A 19,414-nucleotide genomic window follows, 5' to 3' on the forward strand; every position below is an offset into this window, starting at 1 on the left:
ACATTTAGTGATTCCCAATGGGGTTGCAAAGACCTTGCTCATTAATATTCATGAGGTAGGTCGCAATTTGCAACTCCACTGGAAATGGCCGCACTCACAGGGATGGTGGCCTGCTGGGGACAGCAGACCACCATGTCTGTGACTGCTTTTTAAATAAAGCATTTTTTTTTTTTAAATGCAACCCTTTTTCCTTAAAGGAAAATGGGCTGCATCTCAAACAAAAAAATGAAAAGTTTTCTCTTCATTTTTTCAGGGTAGACAGAGGTACATGGGACCACTACCTGCTCTGAAAAAATATTTACGCTTCCATTCACAAAGGGGAAGCGGTCCCTGCGGACCCCTTCCCGTTTGCAACTGGGTTACTACCAACTTGGAGCATTCACGGTTGCAACACATCCCTATATACCACTGCGATAAGGTATTAGGAAACACGTCCCTTCCTAATCCCGAATCACAAAAGCAAAATGTGATTTGGTATACAAGTTCCAGAGTTGCATTTTGCTTTGGTACATAAAAAGAAAATTTTTCTAGTCGCAAATGGCCTGATACATCTGGCCCCAAATTCAACCACTGCACACTTATTAAACACATATTAAAAGTAATAGTTTTTAAATATGAAATTAGGCACATTAGTGGATCGTTTCCCAATGACAATGCCATTAGTAAACTTAGAGGCAAGTCCTCAGTTTGGATTGGTATCTGTAAGGTCAAGGTATAGGAGGGGCAGCCATTTTAGATGGAAAATAATACAAGGTTGACGCCAGGCCTGGTTCTAGCGGGTGGACCAGGTGTGTGTTGGGGAAGAGGAGACAGGGGTTTCCCTGCCAATGATGCATCAGGTGCAGTGGCACCAGAGGCCAGGTTGTAGGCTACCTTCAGAAATGTCAAAAATTGGGCCCACATTGGCCCACCCAGACGCACCCATGGCCCATCCGTAGTTAGATTCCTGTAACCGGGCCTGCTGACCACGCCTCGTGTCCCAGAGTGGAGGAAGACAATATGGAGTATCAGGGAAGACTATTGTTCATAGCCACATGGAATGAAAGATCAAACACCGGCCTGCATCACTTCTGCAGTCCAACAAAAGGACCACTTGATTCCACATCACTTAAACAAAATCAGAACACAAATGGGACACCCTGACCATCCATAACCATCCATGCAATGCCTTCTCCTTGGTACAACGCCTGTTTAAGCAACAGCAAACCATAAAAAACACAAAAAGTTAATAGCTTGTGGGAATGATCCAACACCCACCTTTTTATCTGTGCTGCGACTTTTTTGTGTTCCCAACGAGTGCAGTTGTCCATAGCCAGACCTAAAAACAGCATCACAGAAGAGAGACATTTAGGCCCCTTTCTATACTTTTTTAGCGCTGCATTTGCATCATATTTTGACGCAAAAGCGGCGCAAACTTACAAAATACAATTATATTTTGTAAGTTTGTGCCGCTTTTGCGTCAGAAAATGACTCAAATGCGGCGCTAAAAAAGTATAAATATGGGCCTTAATCTTAGAGAACCCACTATGTTATCTCACTTCTTCTCAGATCATAGGTATAGTGCCAAAGCATCACTCCAGCTACCTTTGGCTAGATGTGTCTATAACTCTTGTGATTTAGCTGGGAAAATGTGCTTTTAATGTGGTCCTTTAGGACCTTGACATCACGTACAGCATTTCGGATTGCCTCTTAATTGTATGCATTTCAAATCATGACCGCCCTGCTAACTTCGCTTTAAGTATTAAACAATCTTGAGAATTCCAGATGAGGTTTGTAGCTATTATAAATGTAAATAAAGTGTCAAATAAGCTGTGCACAGGTGGATTCCTGCAATAAGAACTCAGGAAGCATGTTGACTACTTACTGCATGAGCATCCCTAGAAAACCATTATCCAGTCCTGAGCTTTCATTTAAAACATTGGTGCATTCTGAGAATGGTAGTCTTTCCTTGCATCAGCTCGACCAGCCCACCTGTTAGCAATGATTTGTAAAAGGAAAGTACAGGCTAGGAGACCTGGGGCCACATGTACAAAGGTTTTTTCTCATCGCAAACATCCGGATTCACAGAATCGGGCCGTTTGCGACCAGCAAAAAGCATTTGGTGATGCACAAACCCAATTTTGTGATTCAGTAATCTCTTTACTGAATTGCAAATAGGGTTTGCCAGTCGCAGTTAGGAAGGGGCGTTCCCTTCCTAATTCCATGGACCACTGCCTGCTCTGAACAAATGCAAAAAAAATTGTTTTTGAAATACATCCGCTTTTCCTTTAAGAAAAATGGGCCTGCATTAAAAAAAAAAAAAACTGCTTTATTTAAAAGTAGTCACAGACATGGTGGTCTGCTGTCCCCAGCAGCCCACCATCCCTGTGAGTGCAGCCATTCTCAATGGGGTCGCAAATTTGCAACCTACCTTATAAATATTAATGAGGTAGGTCATTTGCGACCCCATTGGGAATCAAAAACAGTGAGAGGTACACTGTTGTACATATGGTTTTGTGACTCGCAAATGAGTCGCAAAACTCTGGGTCGTACATCTGGCCCCTGGTGATTTTTAGACTTGGAGCTATCTGGTACTCTGCATTATGTGAATCGTGACTCTGAGGCTGTCTTCTGGGTGATGTGCCCAGATAGGTGAACAAGCTGGTTTTCTCAGGTGCCCGGTGAAGTGGGTCACACAACTGGAAAACATGGAACTGAAAAACAAATAGAATGAAAACCAAATTGGGGGCATCAATTCCATGGCTGAGTCTACGGCTGCAACTGCATAGCAAGAAAAGCTATAAACCAATAAAAAGCATGTGATGCAATATATTATGATACTTGGATAGCTTGAGTACGCCTTCCAGTATGTTCCAGCATGTTGGCCTGTATCTTGCAGAAAGCAGTCCCCAAGACTGCAGTACCTGCATTGAAAGTTGGCTTTGTTACTGCCTGGTCCCTGGAGTACATTTAGCAGTTATTTCTGTGCCTCAGAATTGCACTCTGATAATTGTTCTGTTTTCTCCTTTGTGCATGTAGATGAAGAGGAGCCCCAGGTGCACTTTGACACAGTGGAAAATGGCACCGTTGCCAGGTGTGTGTCCACTGGGTGGTACAAGAATCCCATCGTCACGTGGATCGACCGGAAGGAGAATGACTTGACCGCCAATGCCACCGTGGAGGTGCTGGAACAGAGGCAGGATGGGATGCACCGCGTGCTGACAGTACTGAACTATCCGGTGAAAGTACACGAAATCTACCACTGCCTGATCCGAGACGCCAAGAAGGCGCGACGCGCCAGGACCATACATCGGAAGCTAGGTGCGTTCCTGCAGGCGGCTTAGTGCTCATAAACATTGAAAATTGTCAATTTTAAGTGCTAAATACCAGTAGAAGCAAGGTCCTTCTATTGTTTCTTGCAGTTTACCTCTGTGCACAGAGAAAACAATGAGCAAGTTATCCTCTTATTTGTGAACCCTGAGGCAGCGGTTGGCAAACTGTGGGTCACAAGCCGATTTTTTGTTGGTCGCGAAAGTCATGGTCTCTATGGGGCAGATTTAAGAAAAGTGGTGCTGCACCCAGTTCAGCGCCCCTTCTCTTGGGTCCCTTAGCACCCCCCTTTCACCTCCAGGTGTGTGTCGTATTTAAACAATAGGGTGCACCATGGCGCAGGGTAGGGGGCAATGGCATCAACATTTTTGACGCTACTGATGTACTGTTCAGGGTTAGCCCTGAACAGTACATAGGGGCCCATTGTAAAGAATGGTGTGCCCCCCTTTAACGCCTGCTCTGAACAGGCATTAAAAGTAGCCGCAAAAAATGACATCATATTTGCAGTCCCCCTAACGGAGGAACGCCCCTTTGCATACATTATGCGCTTTGTAAATATGGCTCGGTGTTTTTGCAATAATATCGCCATATTCGCCTAAAGAAAATGACGCTTACGTGGCTATAAAGGGCGCAAGGGGCTCTTAAATCTGCCCCTTTGTTTGTAATATTTAAAAATGATTAGCCCTGTTTGTGCTCTCGTGCAAAGGAGTTGACCAATGTCCCTAAGTCCAGTTTTAAAACAGTCCTTAGCAAGTTTTCTCAGGCAAGACTCCCATGGATGTCAGTTCACCGAAATGCCAGGAGTAGTGGAAGTGACATCACACGCCCTTTGACCTCCGCTTTCACTCACACACTTACACGTACACACAAGTTCACACTTACACTCTCTCACACATAAACACGCTCTCACCCGCAAGCACGCACACAACATACATTTAAAAGCATTTTTTACTAACCTCAGCTGCCATGGAAGGGGATATTCCAGCTAATCTTACTCCATTTTATCACATTAAGGGGGTCATTCCAACCCTGGCGGTCGATGACCACGGAAGCACCGCCAACAGGCTTTCCCACCCGATTTCCCCCGGCTGATAGAATCCTCCATGGCGGCGCTGCAAGCAGCGCCGCCATGGGGGTTCCGACCCCCTTCCCGCCAGCCTGTTTCTGGCGGTTTTTACCGCCAGGAACAGGATGGCGGGAACGGGTGTCGTGGGGCCCCTGGGGGCCCCTGCACTGCCCATGCCATCGGCAGTGCAGGGGCCCCCTAACAGGGCCCCAGCATGATTTTCACTGTCTGCATAGCAGACAGTCAAAAATCGCGAAGGGTGCAACTGCACCCGTCGCACCCCTGCAACACCGCAAATTCGGAGCCGGCTTCTGTGTTGCAGGGCCTTTCCCGCTGGGCCGGCGGGGGCTCCCTTGGCAGTCGCCCGCCGGCCCAGCGGGAAAGTCTGAATGGCCCCCGCGGTCTTCTGACCGCGGAGCGGTCATTTGACGGGGTAAGTTTGGCGGGCGGCAACCGCCGCCCGCCAAACTTGGAATGACCCCCTAAGTAAGTTATGTATTATTATTCACTACTAGTGTGATAAGAATTGACAGAAAACAAAAAGAGCGTAGTCCCAACTGATAGACGAGCTGCCTCTGTGTTGCTGGCACTGAACTTGCCACCTCTGAGGCCAGGGGTCGCAAAGGCTATGTTAGGGGTCGCAAAGACAATGTCAGGGGTTGCAAAGGCAATGCCAGGGCTCAGGTTCGACCCCTGACAACCCCTAAATTATGTCCATGAAAACTCCAGGTGAACCTTTCACTATTTGTTGCTGCCATTTCAATAGATAATGTACTCACTATACGTGAGCCCGTACACCCATACAACTTGTGTGTGACTTTCACACATAAATTGTGAACAACTGCTGTAGCCTAATGGCCAGAGCTGCCAACTTTGGATCTGGAGAGCTTCTGGGCAAATGATTAATCTCCCTTGCTTCTAATAAATGAATCTGATCTCATGTAAGTTGGTGATCATGTAAAGTGCCCAAAGACCTTGGGCTGTTTACACGGTATATAAAACTGCAATATATATATATATATATATATATTTTTTTTTTTTTAAACTAAGTTTGGAATGATGGCACCTTCAGCTCTGCTGAGTTCAGTGATAGTCCCATCAGTACATATAAGTATTGTATGTTACTTGCCTGTCTACTATATATTACTTGTTGCTGATGTATACAATGCCTTGCAATCTTCTCCTTTCCTTTATTCTGCCAGACACTTTGGGCCTGATTCTAACTTTGGAGGATGGTGTTAAACCGTCCCAAAAGTGGCGGATATACCACCTACCGTATTACGAGTCCATTATATCCTATGGAACTCGTAATACGGTAGGTGGTATATCCGCCACTTTTGGGACGGTTTAACACCGTCCTCCAGAGTTAGAATCAGGCCCTTTGTTCTATATGAAACCTGAATACAACAGTTACCTTGGTTGGCGAGCTTGCTCTGCATATTTTCATGAAAAGACTCGGGGGCATATTTACAAGCCCCTAGCGCCTCCTTGCGCCACATTACCATCATTTTGCACCCACTTGCGCCACATTATGCTTGCGACAGGCATAGTGAACGCAAAGGGGGCGTTCAGGCACAAGGAGGCCCGAAAAAATGGCACAGTGAAATCTACAGGCGTTAAAATGACACACCCGTTGAAATGTATGGGCCTCTCTGCACTTCGCTGCACTAGCATCAACATTTTTGACGCTAGTGCAGCAAAGCACCACTGCATAAAGGTAAAGAGAGGTCACCACTATCAGCTGAATCCTTAGCAAGAGATAGGGACTTGAAAAGTCAGCACTGCTGGGTTCAAAGATTAGAAATATTTAACATTTTACAATGAAAAGCACCAATTTTTCATAGACGTGTGTGTCTAATGTGCATTTGAGTAAATATTACAATATACTCAGCTAATGGGAAAGGCTGCAGTAAGTGTTTAAATATTGTTTTTTTTTATAACATTTGTACAAGTTCACTACCTTGCTACTGCTCGAATAGCCAGGTCTTGAGTCTTTCCTGAAGGTCAGGAGGTCCTGGGTCAGACGTAGGTTGACGGGGAGGGAGTTCCAGGTTTTGGCTGCGAGGTGGGAGAAGGATCTGTCGCCGGTTGTGGTACGATGGATGCGGGGGACGGTGGCGAGGGCGAGGTTGGCGGAGCGGAGCTGGCGGGTGGGTACGTGGAAGCTGAGACGCTTGTTGAGGTAGGCAGGGCCTGCGTCATGGAGAGCCTTGTGAGCGTGGATGAGGAGTTTGAAGGTGATCCTCTTGTTGACGGGGAGCCAGTGTAGGTCTCTGAGGTGGGCTGAGATGTGTTTGAGGCGTGGGACGTTGAGGATGAGGCGTGCGGAGGTGTTTTGAATACGTTGAAGTTTCCTCTGGAGCTTGGCCGTTCCTGCATAGAGTGCGTTGCCGTAGTCCAGTCTGCTGCTGACGAGGGCGTGGGTGACCATTCTTCTGGTTTTGATGGGGATCCATCTGAAGGTCTTGCGAAGCATGCAGAGGGTGTTGAAACATGAGGATGAGACGGCGTTGGCATGCTGGGTCATGGTGAGCGATGAGTCTAGTATGAAGCCAAGGTTGCGTGCATGGGTGGTGGGAGTTGGTGCGGTTCCTAGGGTGGCTGGCCACCAGGAGTCGTCCCATGCTGAGCGGTTTGAGCCGAGGATGAGGATCTCAGTCTTATCCGAGTTCAGTTTGAGGCGGCTTATCTCCATCCAGTTGGCGATGGCATGCAGTCCGTTGTGGAGATTGGTCTTAGCGGTGGCAGGGTCCTTGGTGAGTGAGAGGATCAGTTGGGTGTCGTCCGCGTAGGAGACGATGTTGAGGCCGTGAGATCGGATGATGTTGGCGACTCTCTGAGTTCTACCGGAGAAGAAGGATGTGATCCAGTCCAGGGCCTTGTGGCGGATCCGGCGTCGTGGAGGCGTGCGCGTAGTGTGTGGTGACAGACGGTATTGAAGGCTGCCAAGAGGTCAAGAAGGATGAGGGCCATGGTTTCACCTTTGTCGAGCATGATCCTGATGTTGTCAGTTGCTGTGATGAGAGCGGTCTCGGTGCTGTGGTTCTTGCAGAAGCCAGATTGGGAGATGTCTAGAGTGTTGTTATCCTCCAGGAAGCGGGACAGTTGGCTGTTGACTATCTTCTCGATGAGCTTCACTGGGAAGGGAGATGGGTCCGTAGTTCTTGAGGTCTTTGGGGTCTGCCTTGGGTTTTTTGAGAAGGGCGTTGACTTCGGTGTGTTTCCAGCTCTCCAGGAACGTGGCGGTCTCGAAGGAGCTGTTGATGATAGCACAGAGTTGAGGGGCGATGATTTGGCTGGCTGTGTTGAAGACATAGTGAGGGCAGGGGTCAGCGGGTGATCCGGAGTGGATGGTGCTCATGGTCTTTGTGGTGTCCTCGTCGTTGGTTTGGCTCCAGGTGCTCAGGAGGTTGGTGTGGCTGGGTGCGTTGGGGTTAGTGGTGGCCGCAGTGGTCGTGGGGAATGGGGAGGAGAAGCTGGCGTGGATGTCCTTGATCTTGCGGTGAAAAAAGGTGGCAAGGGCGTTGCAGAGGTCTTGCGAGGGGGGGGGTTGGATGGAGCAGGACTTGGGGTTGGCGAGTTCTTTGATGATGCTGAAGAGCTCTTTGCTGTTGTGCGCGTTGTTGTCGATTCGGTCTTTGTAGAATGATCTTTTGGTAGTCCGGATGAGCTGGTGATGCTTGCAGATGGCTGTCTCGAGGGCAGCGTGGTTGCTCTCTGTTTGTTTGTGGCGCCATATCTATTCAATTTTCCGGCACTCCCGCTTGGAGACCTGAAGGTCGGCGGTGAACCAGAGTGCTTTCGTGCTGGTGCGGTTGTTGGGTGGTTTCTTAAGTGGGGCAAGGGTGTTGGTGCAGGCGTCTAACCACTGTTTGAGGTTGAGGGGGGCAGCGTTGGGGTCGCTGGTGCTGTGTGGCGTGCATGGGTGGAAATCACTTGTTCTTCCGATATCTTGTTCCAGCTGTGGCAAGGAATCTGTTGCGGGTGGTGGTGAGCGGTGGGTTTCTGGAAGGTGAAGTGGACACAGCGGTGGTCGGTCCAGTCAAGTTCAGTGGTATGGGTGAAGGTGATGTGGCTGCTGGCGGAGAAGATGGGGTCAAGCATGTGGCCGGCTGAGTGGGTGGGCGTCGTGATGAGTTGTTTGAGACTGAGGTTGGTGATCAAGGCTGAAGAGTTGCCGTCGTTGGTGTTCTCTAGGTGAAAATTCAGGTCGCCGAGGAGCATGTAGTCCGTAGAGGCAAGGGTGTGGGCGCTGATTGTGTCGGCGATGGCGTCGCAGAACTGTGGTCGGGGGCCTGGGGGTATGTAGACAAGGGTTCCTCTGAGAATGGTGTTGGCATTGACGTGAATCTGGAAGTGTAAGTGTTCGGCGGCATCGATGGTGTCGTTGGTGTTGGTTGAGAACCTGATGGTGCTCCTGTGGACTATGGCGATTCCTCCTCCCGGTTTGTTGGTGCGGTCTCTGTGGGTGATCTTATAGCCTTCAGGGATGGCTATGGTGATGTCGGGTTCCGAGGAGGGGTTCATCCAGGTTTCAGGGAGGAAGGTGATGTCTGGGGAGGCTGAGGTGAGTAGGTCCCAGAGTTCAACGGCGTGCTTGTGGACGGAGCAGGTGTTGAGGAGGATGCAGCTGAGGTGGTTGTGGGCAGGGCTGCTGTGGTGCTTGGTGGCTTGGGTGCAGGTGAAGCTGCACATCCGGCAGGAGAAGGGTCCGTGGGTGTGCCTCGGGGTGGCTTGGATGCAGGCGGTGGAGCGGTCAGGGTTGAGTGTGTGGAGTTCCTTGGCATTGTAGTGGCATCTGGCGGAGTGGGGAGCGCGGTGGCCAGTGGGCCTGGCGCTGGGAGCGGTCCAGGCATGGACGGGCACAGACGGGCTTGCCTCTGGTGCGCCTCTGGCTCGGCAGCGGCGCAGTCGCTGCGCACAGCCGCCATTAAGAAGGGGAGGTGGAAGGGAGGAGCAGCTGGGAGGCAGGAGCGGAGGGCAAATGGGGGCACGAGAGGGGCGGGGACGCAGTAGCCTGGAGAGGAGAGCAGCAGAAGCCGAAAAGCAAGTGAGGAAATGGAAACGAAGGCGAAGGGCAAAAAAAGGAAGTTAAAAACACGGGCTAAAAGGCTAAAGGGCACAAACCCAACAATACAGGGCAAATAAAAGGCTAAAGGGCACAAATCCAATCTGAGTAATTTTGGTAATTCTGCGTTATCTTTGTGATGTGGAAGTCAAAAAATTGCACAATTATGTCTGCTTGCGTAATTAAGAGTAATTTGGGGCAAACATCCTACCACAGGAGAACAGGAACAAGAAACTCAGCGAGTGCCAGTGAATGCTGCTTTTCGTGTTCTGTTGCATTTAGCGCAATTTTATTGGTTAAAAATGCAGTCGGATCCATTTTTGACACATTGGTGCATTTTGCAGTAAAACAAATAGCGCGAAATGCTGGGCTATACTCCTCACATAATTCTGCATAATCTTGCATAATTTTGCTTTAATTCTGCCTTATTACAATACAGTAAATTATACGAATTATGTGCACCCCCCCGTGCTGAGACCTGACATGAGTCTCCTCGTTTCTTTGCAGCAAATTCTCCACAATGCCCCTCTGGGGGGAGGGGTGGGTTGTCCCAGCAGACCACTCTGTTTTTCCCACCTTTTCTATGTGTATATAAAAGGCGAGATGCCCCGCTCGCGAAGGCTCTCACATTGAGTGACCAACCTACCTAAGGGCCTCCTTCACCGCAGGTACCCGCTACACGCAGGACCAGACAGGCTTTAGATACTCAGTCGAGCGACCTCATACTTATTTTCGGAGAGTGACTGTTTTTTAGCCTTGTTTCTCCACCAGCAGGGGACATTCAAATCCATGTCTCCACCCCCTTCAACCAGTCACCACAGCCCTCCTCAGGGAGTCTCTCAAAACTGCCACTAGACAAAACCCCAATCTCCAGCAGGAACATTAATCACCAAAATTATCTTGACATTTTTATTGTTGCATGAAAACTGCTGGACACAAGGACGTTCACAGCTTTTAAACCCAAGTTATATTTAAACACAGCGCCCACCCCCACCAAAGTCAGCACCAGGTGCAGCTGCACTGGTCGCACCACCCTAAAGCCAACCCTGACCTGCAGCCAGCAGGCAGCCACTTGTCTGCAGGATTTTCAGGGCCTCTGACCTCTAGTGATGTGGCGCTCCTATGACCCTGGCCTCAAGGCGCCAGCAGGGTAGGCTACTTACCTGAGGCCAACTGTGCTGCAATAATTGATTACAGGTTGGATGTGACGTCAGCAGAGATTTTTAAAGAATTCTCACTTGGAAAGTTCGGCTTCCATTGAGCTGTTGTTTTATCCACATTATCGGCTCAAAAGGTACCGTTTTTCATCCATGCTCCACCAAAATACTCATTTAGCCCAATGAGTGTCAATAACTGGGCTGGCTTGTTCATGTCAAAAGACCCTAGGCGCAGGAACGATGGGCTGAGGGTCATGGCTATGATGTCACTTCCGGCTTTTAAGAAGGACACTGTCTACAGCTACCCCTACGGATATTGCATTCACAAAGCATTATCTAGAGAATTACAGACCCCCTGGCCCCCCAAGATGTTCATCGTACAGTTATTTTAATTCACGTCCAAGCTGAGCCCAAGTAAAGCACGATGATGCTGGTTCAGTACTTACGTAGGCTCTCCAACCTCTAATCTGATTTTTAATTCGGGCCAGTGAAATTATACATCAGGGGAGGACCAAATTATGAGGGAAGAAAAGGCAAATGCTACATGTTATGATAGTTTTACATCATTATTTTGTCACTTTTAGGACTCACCTACACAGCACGTGTGCTGTGAGACGTATTGTTTGAGTTTACAGCCCAGCCATAGTATACCATTGGTTGTTTTCACTGTCACTCTCATTTGCAATCTTTCGATTGCTTAGCTCTGATTGGCTTTCCTTCCTTTTTTTGTGTTAGCACCTCCCTGGTGCGTAAATCAAGTGCACGTGTTCTTCCTCATCTTTTTGCAACGCACTATTTTTTTACAAGCGTTTTGGTGTTATTCCTGGACATGCAATGCGCTCTCCTACTTTTAACACAGGCATACGGGTTCTTATTTATGTTGCTTTCACCCTATCTTCCGTCTCTGTTGATGCTTTACTTAGTTACAACCACAACTCTACTACTCTACCCCACTCCACATCACACCACCCTACGCTACTTGACTCTGCACCACTCTATTCTATACTACTCTAAGCTACTCAATTCTACTCCACTCTACATCAGTCCGCTCTACCTCACTTTACCCTATGCCACTCTGCATCGCTCCACTCTACGCCACTCTATGCCACTCTACTCTACTCCACTCTACTCTATGCCACTCTACTCTACACCACTCTAAGCCACTCTACATCATGCCACTCAATGCTACTCCATTCTACGCCACTCTACTCTACACTACTCTACTCTGTGTCACTCTACTCTTCACCACTCTACTCTATGCTACTTTTTCCTACGCTACTCCATTCTACTGCACTTTACATCAATCCGCTCTACATCACTTTACCCTATGCCACTCTATGTTACTCCACTCTGCGCCACTCTACTCTATGCTACGCTACTCAATTCTACTCCACTCTACATCAGTGCGCTGTACCTCACTTTACCCTATGCCACTCTACATCGCTCCACTCTACACCACTCTATGCCACTCTACTCTACTCTACTCTACTCTATGCCACTCTACTCTACACCACTCTAAGCCACTCTACATCATGCCACTCAATGCTACTCCATTCTACGCCACTCTACTCTACACTACTCTACTCTGTGTCACTCTACTCTTCACCACTCTACTCTATGCTACTTTATCCTACGCTACTCCATTCTACTGCACTTTACATCAATCCGCTCTACATCACTTTACCCTATGCCACTCTATGTTACTCCACTCTGCGCCACTCTACTCTATGCTACGCTACTCAATTCTACTCCACTCTACATCAGTGCGCTGTACCTCACTTTACCCTATGCCACTCTACATCGCTCCACTCTACACCACTCTATGCCACTCTACTCTACTCTACTCTACTCTATGCCACTATACTCTAAACCACTCTAAGCCACTCTACATCATGCCACTCAATGCTACTCCCTTCTACGCCACTCTACTCTACACTACTCTACTCTGTGTCACTCTACTCTTCACCACTCTACTCTATGCTACTTTATCCTATGCTACTCTATTCTACTCCACTTTACATCAATCCGCTCTACATCACTTTACCCTATGCCACTCTATGTTACTCCACTCTGCGCCACTCCACTCTGCGCCACTCTACTCTGTGCTACTCTACTCTGTGCTACTCTACTCTGCGCCACTCTACTCTATGCTACGCTACTCAATTCTACTCCACTCTACATCACTTTAACCTATGCCACTCTACGTTACTCCACTCTACTCTACGCCACTCTACTCCACTCTAAGCCACTCTACATCACAGCACTCTGCACTACTCCATTCTATGCCACTCTGCATCAGTCGCTATATGTCACTTTACCCTATGCCATTCTATGTTACTCCATTCGATGCCACTCTAATCTACTCTGCTCTACGCCACTCCAATCCACTTCACGCTACTCCAGACAACTCAACTCCATGCCACTCCACTCTACACAGCTCCGCTCCTTGCCACTCTACTGCATGAAACTCACCCCCACACAATGCCTCTCTGTGATGCTCTACACCACTCCACTCTAAGCCACTCTAAGCCACTCTACATCACTCTACCCTTTGCCACTCCACTCTACGTGACTCCACTCTACTCAATGCCACTCTCCTCTGTGCCACTCCACACAACTCTTTGCCACTTTGCACTATCCACTCGACTCTACTTCACTCCACTCCACACAACTCTATGCCACTCTCCGCCACACTCCTCTATGTCACTCTACTTTTCACCACTCCACGCTACTCCACTCCACACCATGCCACTCTATGCTACTCTGAACCATGCCACTCTACTCTACAGCACTCTACTCCACTCCATCACACCCTGACCTTCAAATGACCTCCTGATTCTGTGATCTTACTGAGACACTTCAGCTACTTAATGAAGTTTACTTGAGAGCTATATGTAAATTGGACTAATATAGGGACACCCTTGTTGAATATAGGGATACACAGTGCTAATTATTATGGACTTTAGGGCACCTTATTTTTGATATTGTGGTAATCCTCTTTTTAAAAGTTTAATCCCTCATCCCCCACATCCCTGGGAATTGCTGAGACCTTCCCCTGATGCCAGTTCTTCACAGCAAAGGGTACCTGAGGCATCGCCCGGGCATCAGCTGAAGTAAGAATAGACCACTTTATATGTACCAGAGAAGGAAGGGGAAGAAAAGAAGGGTAGGATGGAGCCTTGCTGCTTAGTACCAGCATCTGTTGATTTTGTTGATGTGCATCCAGTTCAGGCTGAGGGGGGACAGTGAAGGCCAAGGAAGCTGATATGGCTCCCTTCAAGGCTGAACACAATCCCCATAATTAAATCTCCATGGTTCGCACCTCCCATATCTCCCCATAGATACAGTGAGATCCTGTGCTTGGTAGTGTGTTAAAACTGGCATTTTGTAGGAGCCTACATCTCGAGAACACATTTCACCATCCCATAGGATGTCCCTTCTCTACAGACCAATGGTGTAACGGAACTTGAGGGAGCCCCCTTCCACAGTACATGCAGGGGCCCCCCTCCAGACTCACGCAGGATGTCTTAGGCCAGAGCACTGTAAAGAGGGGGCCCCCTGGTGCTCAGGGTCCACCTGCACCGCAGGGGCTGCGGGGACCTTTGTTACACCACGGCTACAAACATCATTTTAGCTGAAGACTTCCTAGCACAAGCTGTGTGGGGGCACACCTGCAGGGCCAGTCTTGTTTACAAATGAAGAGACTTTTGTGAACTGCCTCTCATACAGCAGTACCTGTGCCCACACAAGGGGTGGCATGCAGAGTAATGCTGCCACAAGGCGAATGGAGCGAATGTTCTGAGACCTCTTCCCTGGGTAAGATGTCACCAGTGAGAATCCTTTAGTAGGCTCCACCAGTTATCACTGATTTCCCTGGTCCTCACTACTGCAGTGCAAATTGGTAACAAAGGACCTGATTCAGACAGAGTTTGGTGGATGGGGTTACTCCGTCACAAATGTGAACGATATCCTGGCCACCGTATTACGATCCCATTATATCATATGAAAATCGTAAAACGTCGGGCAGGATATCCGTCACGTTTGTGACAGAGTAACCCGCCCACCAAACTCTAAATCAGGGCCAAAGTTACTCCCATATCACACATATTGCACCAGGGGTAGCGAGACTGAACACCCAAGGCTCACTCAAGGCACTGGCACGAGTTAAAAACCGTAGAACACAATGAAATAACACACAAAACAATGATTGGCAAAGCCATGAAGACTGGTTTTGGCTAGCTGGAGTGACTGTTATTTTTTTTTTTATTGCAAGCATATGCCATGGAAATGAAAAGAAAGGCAAAAACAGACAATATGCAGCCGCCGCCTGTCGGCCATATACTTGAAATACACATTTTGAATGAAAAAAATATGTATAATTTTAGTGGGAAAAGATGGGTGTTTTCTAGCAGGCAGGTGTAGTTAGAACAGGTAGGGGAACCTTTTCAGTTTTTATGCCCATCCCAGGAAAATATCATTATTTCCAGTTCAAAGAAAAGAGCTATTTACTTTGAACTGCTGAAACCCGAAGATCTAATTTGAACACATGCAGATGGCTAAAAAAATATTAAAAAGGTGAAGAATGGAAAGAACCCATTAGCAAACTAAAGTTTTGACCCACCAGACCTAGCACTAACATACACATCTTTTTAAGGTGGATACGCACGTGATCAGGATATATCCCATCACTCACATTGCAAGAGAGCCGACTGCTGAAGTGGGCTGACTCATTGCCCAGTGGTGGGAAAAAACTAAATGTGAATGACAGTTGAATAGACCAGTGGATGAAGAGGGTTGTTTAAATAGCTATTGTTTAACAAAAGCAAACCTGGGAAACCACTGAACCATAACTACACAGTGGTAACTGATTTCTTTTATTACATGAGGCTGACACATTCGCTAAGGCTGTCTCTAGGCCAGACCTATAAATGGTATATGCTAGGACACCTCCCGGGCGATAGTGTGCTATACAAATATGCATAACATAAAAGCCACCTGCAGCTAGTTCATAGTGAAGAAATATGCAAATTACCCAGGGCAGTTAAAACCACAATACAATCAAAAACAGGAAGGTGATGGCAGATTATGGGCCCAGATTATTATTCCAAACATGTGTCTCGTGCTTAAACTGTAAGAATGTCATTTAATGAGCAGTGTATTTAATATGTTAGGGGGAAGTGGGCAGGTGGGTGTTCATGGTTGTTTCTTTAAACCTCACAAAGGTGCCAGACAGATTAGAGCTTGTAGCTAATTTTGCTATGTCTAAACCGTGTTAGCGCGTCTGACCTTATTTGGTTTCTTATCTTTAATTTATAATGGGATGCATTAGAGGTTCGATGGACCTTTTGACTGCGCTTAGAGTAATTCCCATCATAAATCCCAAATTGAACACAAATCATCCAAACTTTTAATCAACAATATTAATAACCTTTGTAATCAGTAATCTTCACGCATCATGACCCATTTGGTCACGAATAACCACACCTTTATGTAAAGTTAGAATGTTTATTTCCCTAGTTTAACAATGCTAATATCACATAAATTAGTCTCAAAACCAGCTGGTAAAGATACAAGAACAACACTGGTTGACCAAATCTTCTAAAGAATCTCAATTTCACTAGTGGATGGATTACTAGGCATTCGAGAGTCACAGTACAAATTAAAAGCAAGAACAATTGTGCAATAGAAATAGCATACATCTAGGTTCAGCAACTGAGCAACATCAATTGTTATTAATAGCAAACCGTTAACACGTCCCTTATAACCATCTGATTAGAACAGCATGTTTGGGCTTCATGCAAAACAATTTAGTCAAAGTTAATTTGGAAAACACCTAACTATGGCTCTGTCAAAATAGCGGTTGGTACCTAGAAACAAAAGACAAACTTACAACAAGAACAATCGCATTTTGTTATAACTCCTCAGTATGGATCAGCAAGCTGCGATTATCCTCGTCAGTGGGACATCTGTTCGGTCAGCAACGGGCAATGAAAGGGAATGGACGATGGAAGGGAATGGTTCAGAACCCGGGGACTCTAAGCTATCCGAACCATTAGAAAACAATATCTAAGGGATTAGCATTGGGCATTAAAGTTTAAGCAATAAAGTTAAAGATGGAAATACATCATTAGGAACTGTTCAGCTCCCAAACAGAATAGACTAATCCTCTACAGAGGAAATCAAAGTAGGAAAGAGCACACTTCTCTCTGTGCAGTCGGGCTAAGTTAAAATCGTCTAAAGAACTTCCCACATTTCCATCGGTCAAAGAATCGTACGTTTACAATTTGTCCAATATGGATTCATTCCCCAATCTAAGCTATACTTAAACTGTCTTTCACATGTCGATGATTGGCTCCTTTTCTCATGCTCCCACCATCAGGCTCGTCAGGTAACATATTTGTATCCATCCGTACTCTAGTCAGGGCATCCATTGTTAGCTCCTGGGAACATTGCAGTTTTACACATCAAACTATACAGTGTAGGAATTACTAATACAAGATATTCTAGCAGGCAGTTCTCATGAGAAAATGAAGTACATCTGCTAACGTTCGTTCAACTCAGTGAAAACAATACATGAACTGATTTCTCCAGACATACATTTCTACAGATTTTATTTAAACAGTGCAACTTAACATGAGGCCGTGCAAACAAGGCCCACACCTCGCTAACTTAATGCCTATAGTTAATAAAGAAAATACATAGTGCAAATTCATTAATTCATCACACTTCTACATTTTCTGAGTGTAAATACTTCAATTAATATTAATAAGCCTTTTAATAAAGACACTCCACGATTACTGACGGTCACTCAAGTGGACACATTTTCCATGTTGCACATTATTTTCTATGTTTTGTCAAATTCTATGCAGATTCATAATCCAAAGTACATAAATATTTATTAGTAAAAATTCAGCATTCACACCCGTCCTCTAATTCTCTATATAATTGTGTGCTCAAGTAAGTTGTTCCTGCAGGTTGAGCACTAGTGACAGATTTTCTGCTGGAAGTGTCTCACAAAAAAGGTAAAACACTCACCTAAAACCCCACCAAAGTATCTTGAAGGTGTCTTCTAGGCGGTTTTTGGGATGCTTCAAGTATCTATAAAAGTCTCTAATTTTTGCAAGAGTTCCTGAGAGACCTCTGGTAATCGGTGACAGTAATGGCACCAAATTCATTTTAAGGAAGAAAAGTTCAAGACTCTTCTGTACTCCAAACGTCAACCCCATAGCTCCTTTCCCATTTGGAATTCAAAGAACAGTCCACTAATTTCAATGGCCACATCCCCCCACAGCGAGGAACACTGATGCCCATGTGAGATGCTGTCAATGACCTGGATGAAAACCATATTCCAGCATTTGTCTGCACCTCAACGACTACATGTGACATCACGTTCGATCTACATTGGTCCCAACTGGAGCCTGATATTTGAATCTGAAGGTTGGAGGGCCACTCCCTTCCATTTTGTTGTTGCTTTTTTGTAGGGAAGTAATGTTCTGCCTGTTAGCTCTGTCACTGTGTCCCCCCAATAAAGGCCATAAGTGGGGTAACAATAGCCCAAACCACCCCCGCAGAGCCCCAGCGGTCCAGGTGGCTCCATCCGGCACTTTACATGAGTGGAGGGCCACTGGCCTGGGAACTCCTGACTGAGTTCGGAGCTTGGGCTGGCCCCTCTATTTATTTTGCAGGTGGACCCCCTCAAGGTTTGTTACGCCACTGAAGACCATATTATGGTGATACATATGCAAATGTACACATTCAGTGATGATAGTGGTGTCACCATGCATTAAATCTAGTAGCCCCGTTCAGTATGAATACAATGGCAGTGTAGTTTATCGATTTTGTTGGCTGTAGTAGTTCATTGGTCCTTGGCGTGGTGTTCCAATGCCTTCAATCTCTATACTATCCCTGTTTTATGTTCCTCATCAGTGGTAAATGCATTTGTTGTGTGTGATTAAACCCATGAATATGTTATTAGTGTACTTTTAGGAGAGGCATAAATGTGTTGCAGTACAATTTGCTATCATAAACATACACAAGGGATTATGTACAACAGCAAGCAAGACAATTTACCTGGAACTCAGGATTCCATGGGCATCGAAATAGGACTGGGGCCCTCATTTCAACCGAGGTACCGCCGAGCCGAAGGCCGCCAGTGTTGGCGGTCTTCCGCCAACCAATTTTAGGACTGCTGGCAACCCTCCGCCCTTTTTTGGAAGGAGAGCGGCCAGCAGCCATACTGGCGGTGAAGTGGAGGCTGCTCCACTGTCACTGCTACGTCATCAGAACACCGCCCACTGTAATACGACTCAGTATTCGGTGTGGCGGTGTTCTGGTGACAGGGTGCTGGTGGCGGAGCAGCCCCCATGGATCCTGTTCCCTCCCGGAGGATCACCGGAACAGGTAAGGTGATCGTCCGTTAGGAGAGGGGGTGGGGGATGTTGTGTGTTTTGTGCGTGTGAGTGTGTAGAGGGGTTGTGTGAGTGAGTGTATGCATGCGGGGTGTAATGTGTGTGGTGGAAATGTAACTAATATGTATGTGTGCATGTGTGTGCCCGTGTATGTGTGTGAGTGGTGTGAGCGTGCGTGTAGGGGAGTGTGGGGGGTATGTGTGGGGGTTTCAATGGGGGTAGAGGGGTCCTACTACCTTTTAGGGGTGGTAGGGGGTTCATGGGTGTTGGGGGAGGACTCAGGAGAGGGGATGGGGAGGGGGAGACCCCAATCAGTACCAGGGAATTCATTCCCTGGCACTGATGGTGCATACCGCCATAGATTTCGTGGCGGATGAAAACGCAACGAAATACATGGCATATGAGG

At 47.0% G+C, this 19,414-nt stretch overlaps 1 protein-coding gene across 1 annotated transcript in view; it reads left to right on the top strand.

Annotated features, from left to right (window-relative positions):
• LOC138249274 (butyrophilin subfamily 2 member A2-like) overlaps positions 1-19,414 on the top strand; it is an 88,655-nt gene that overhangs the window by 67,260 nt on the left and 1,981 nt on the right. Inside the window, exon 5 of the mRNA XM_069203237.1 lies at positions 3,019-3,300. Within this exon, the coding sequence (XP_069059338.1) occupies positions 3,019-3,300 (282 nt within the window). The remainder of the gene's footprint in view (positions 1-3,018; positions 3,301-19,414) is intronic.

This window comes from Pleurodeles waltl, chromosome 8 (assembly GCF_031143425.1).
Source record: "Pleurodeles waltl isolate 20211129_DDA chromosome 8, aPleWal1.hap1.20221129, whole genome shotgun sequence".
Taxonomy (NCBI): Eukaryota; Metazoa; Chordata; class Amphibia; order Caudata; family Salamandridae; genus Pleurodeles; species Pleurodeles waltl.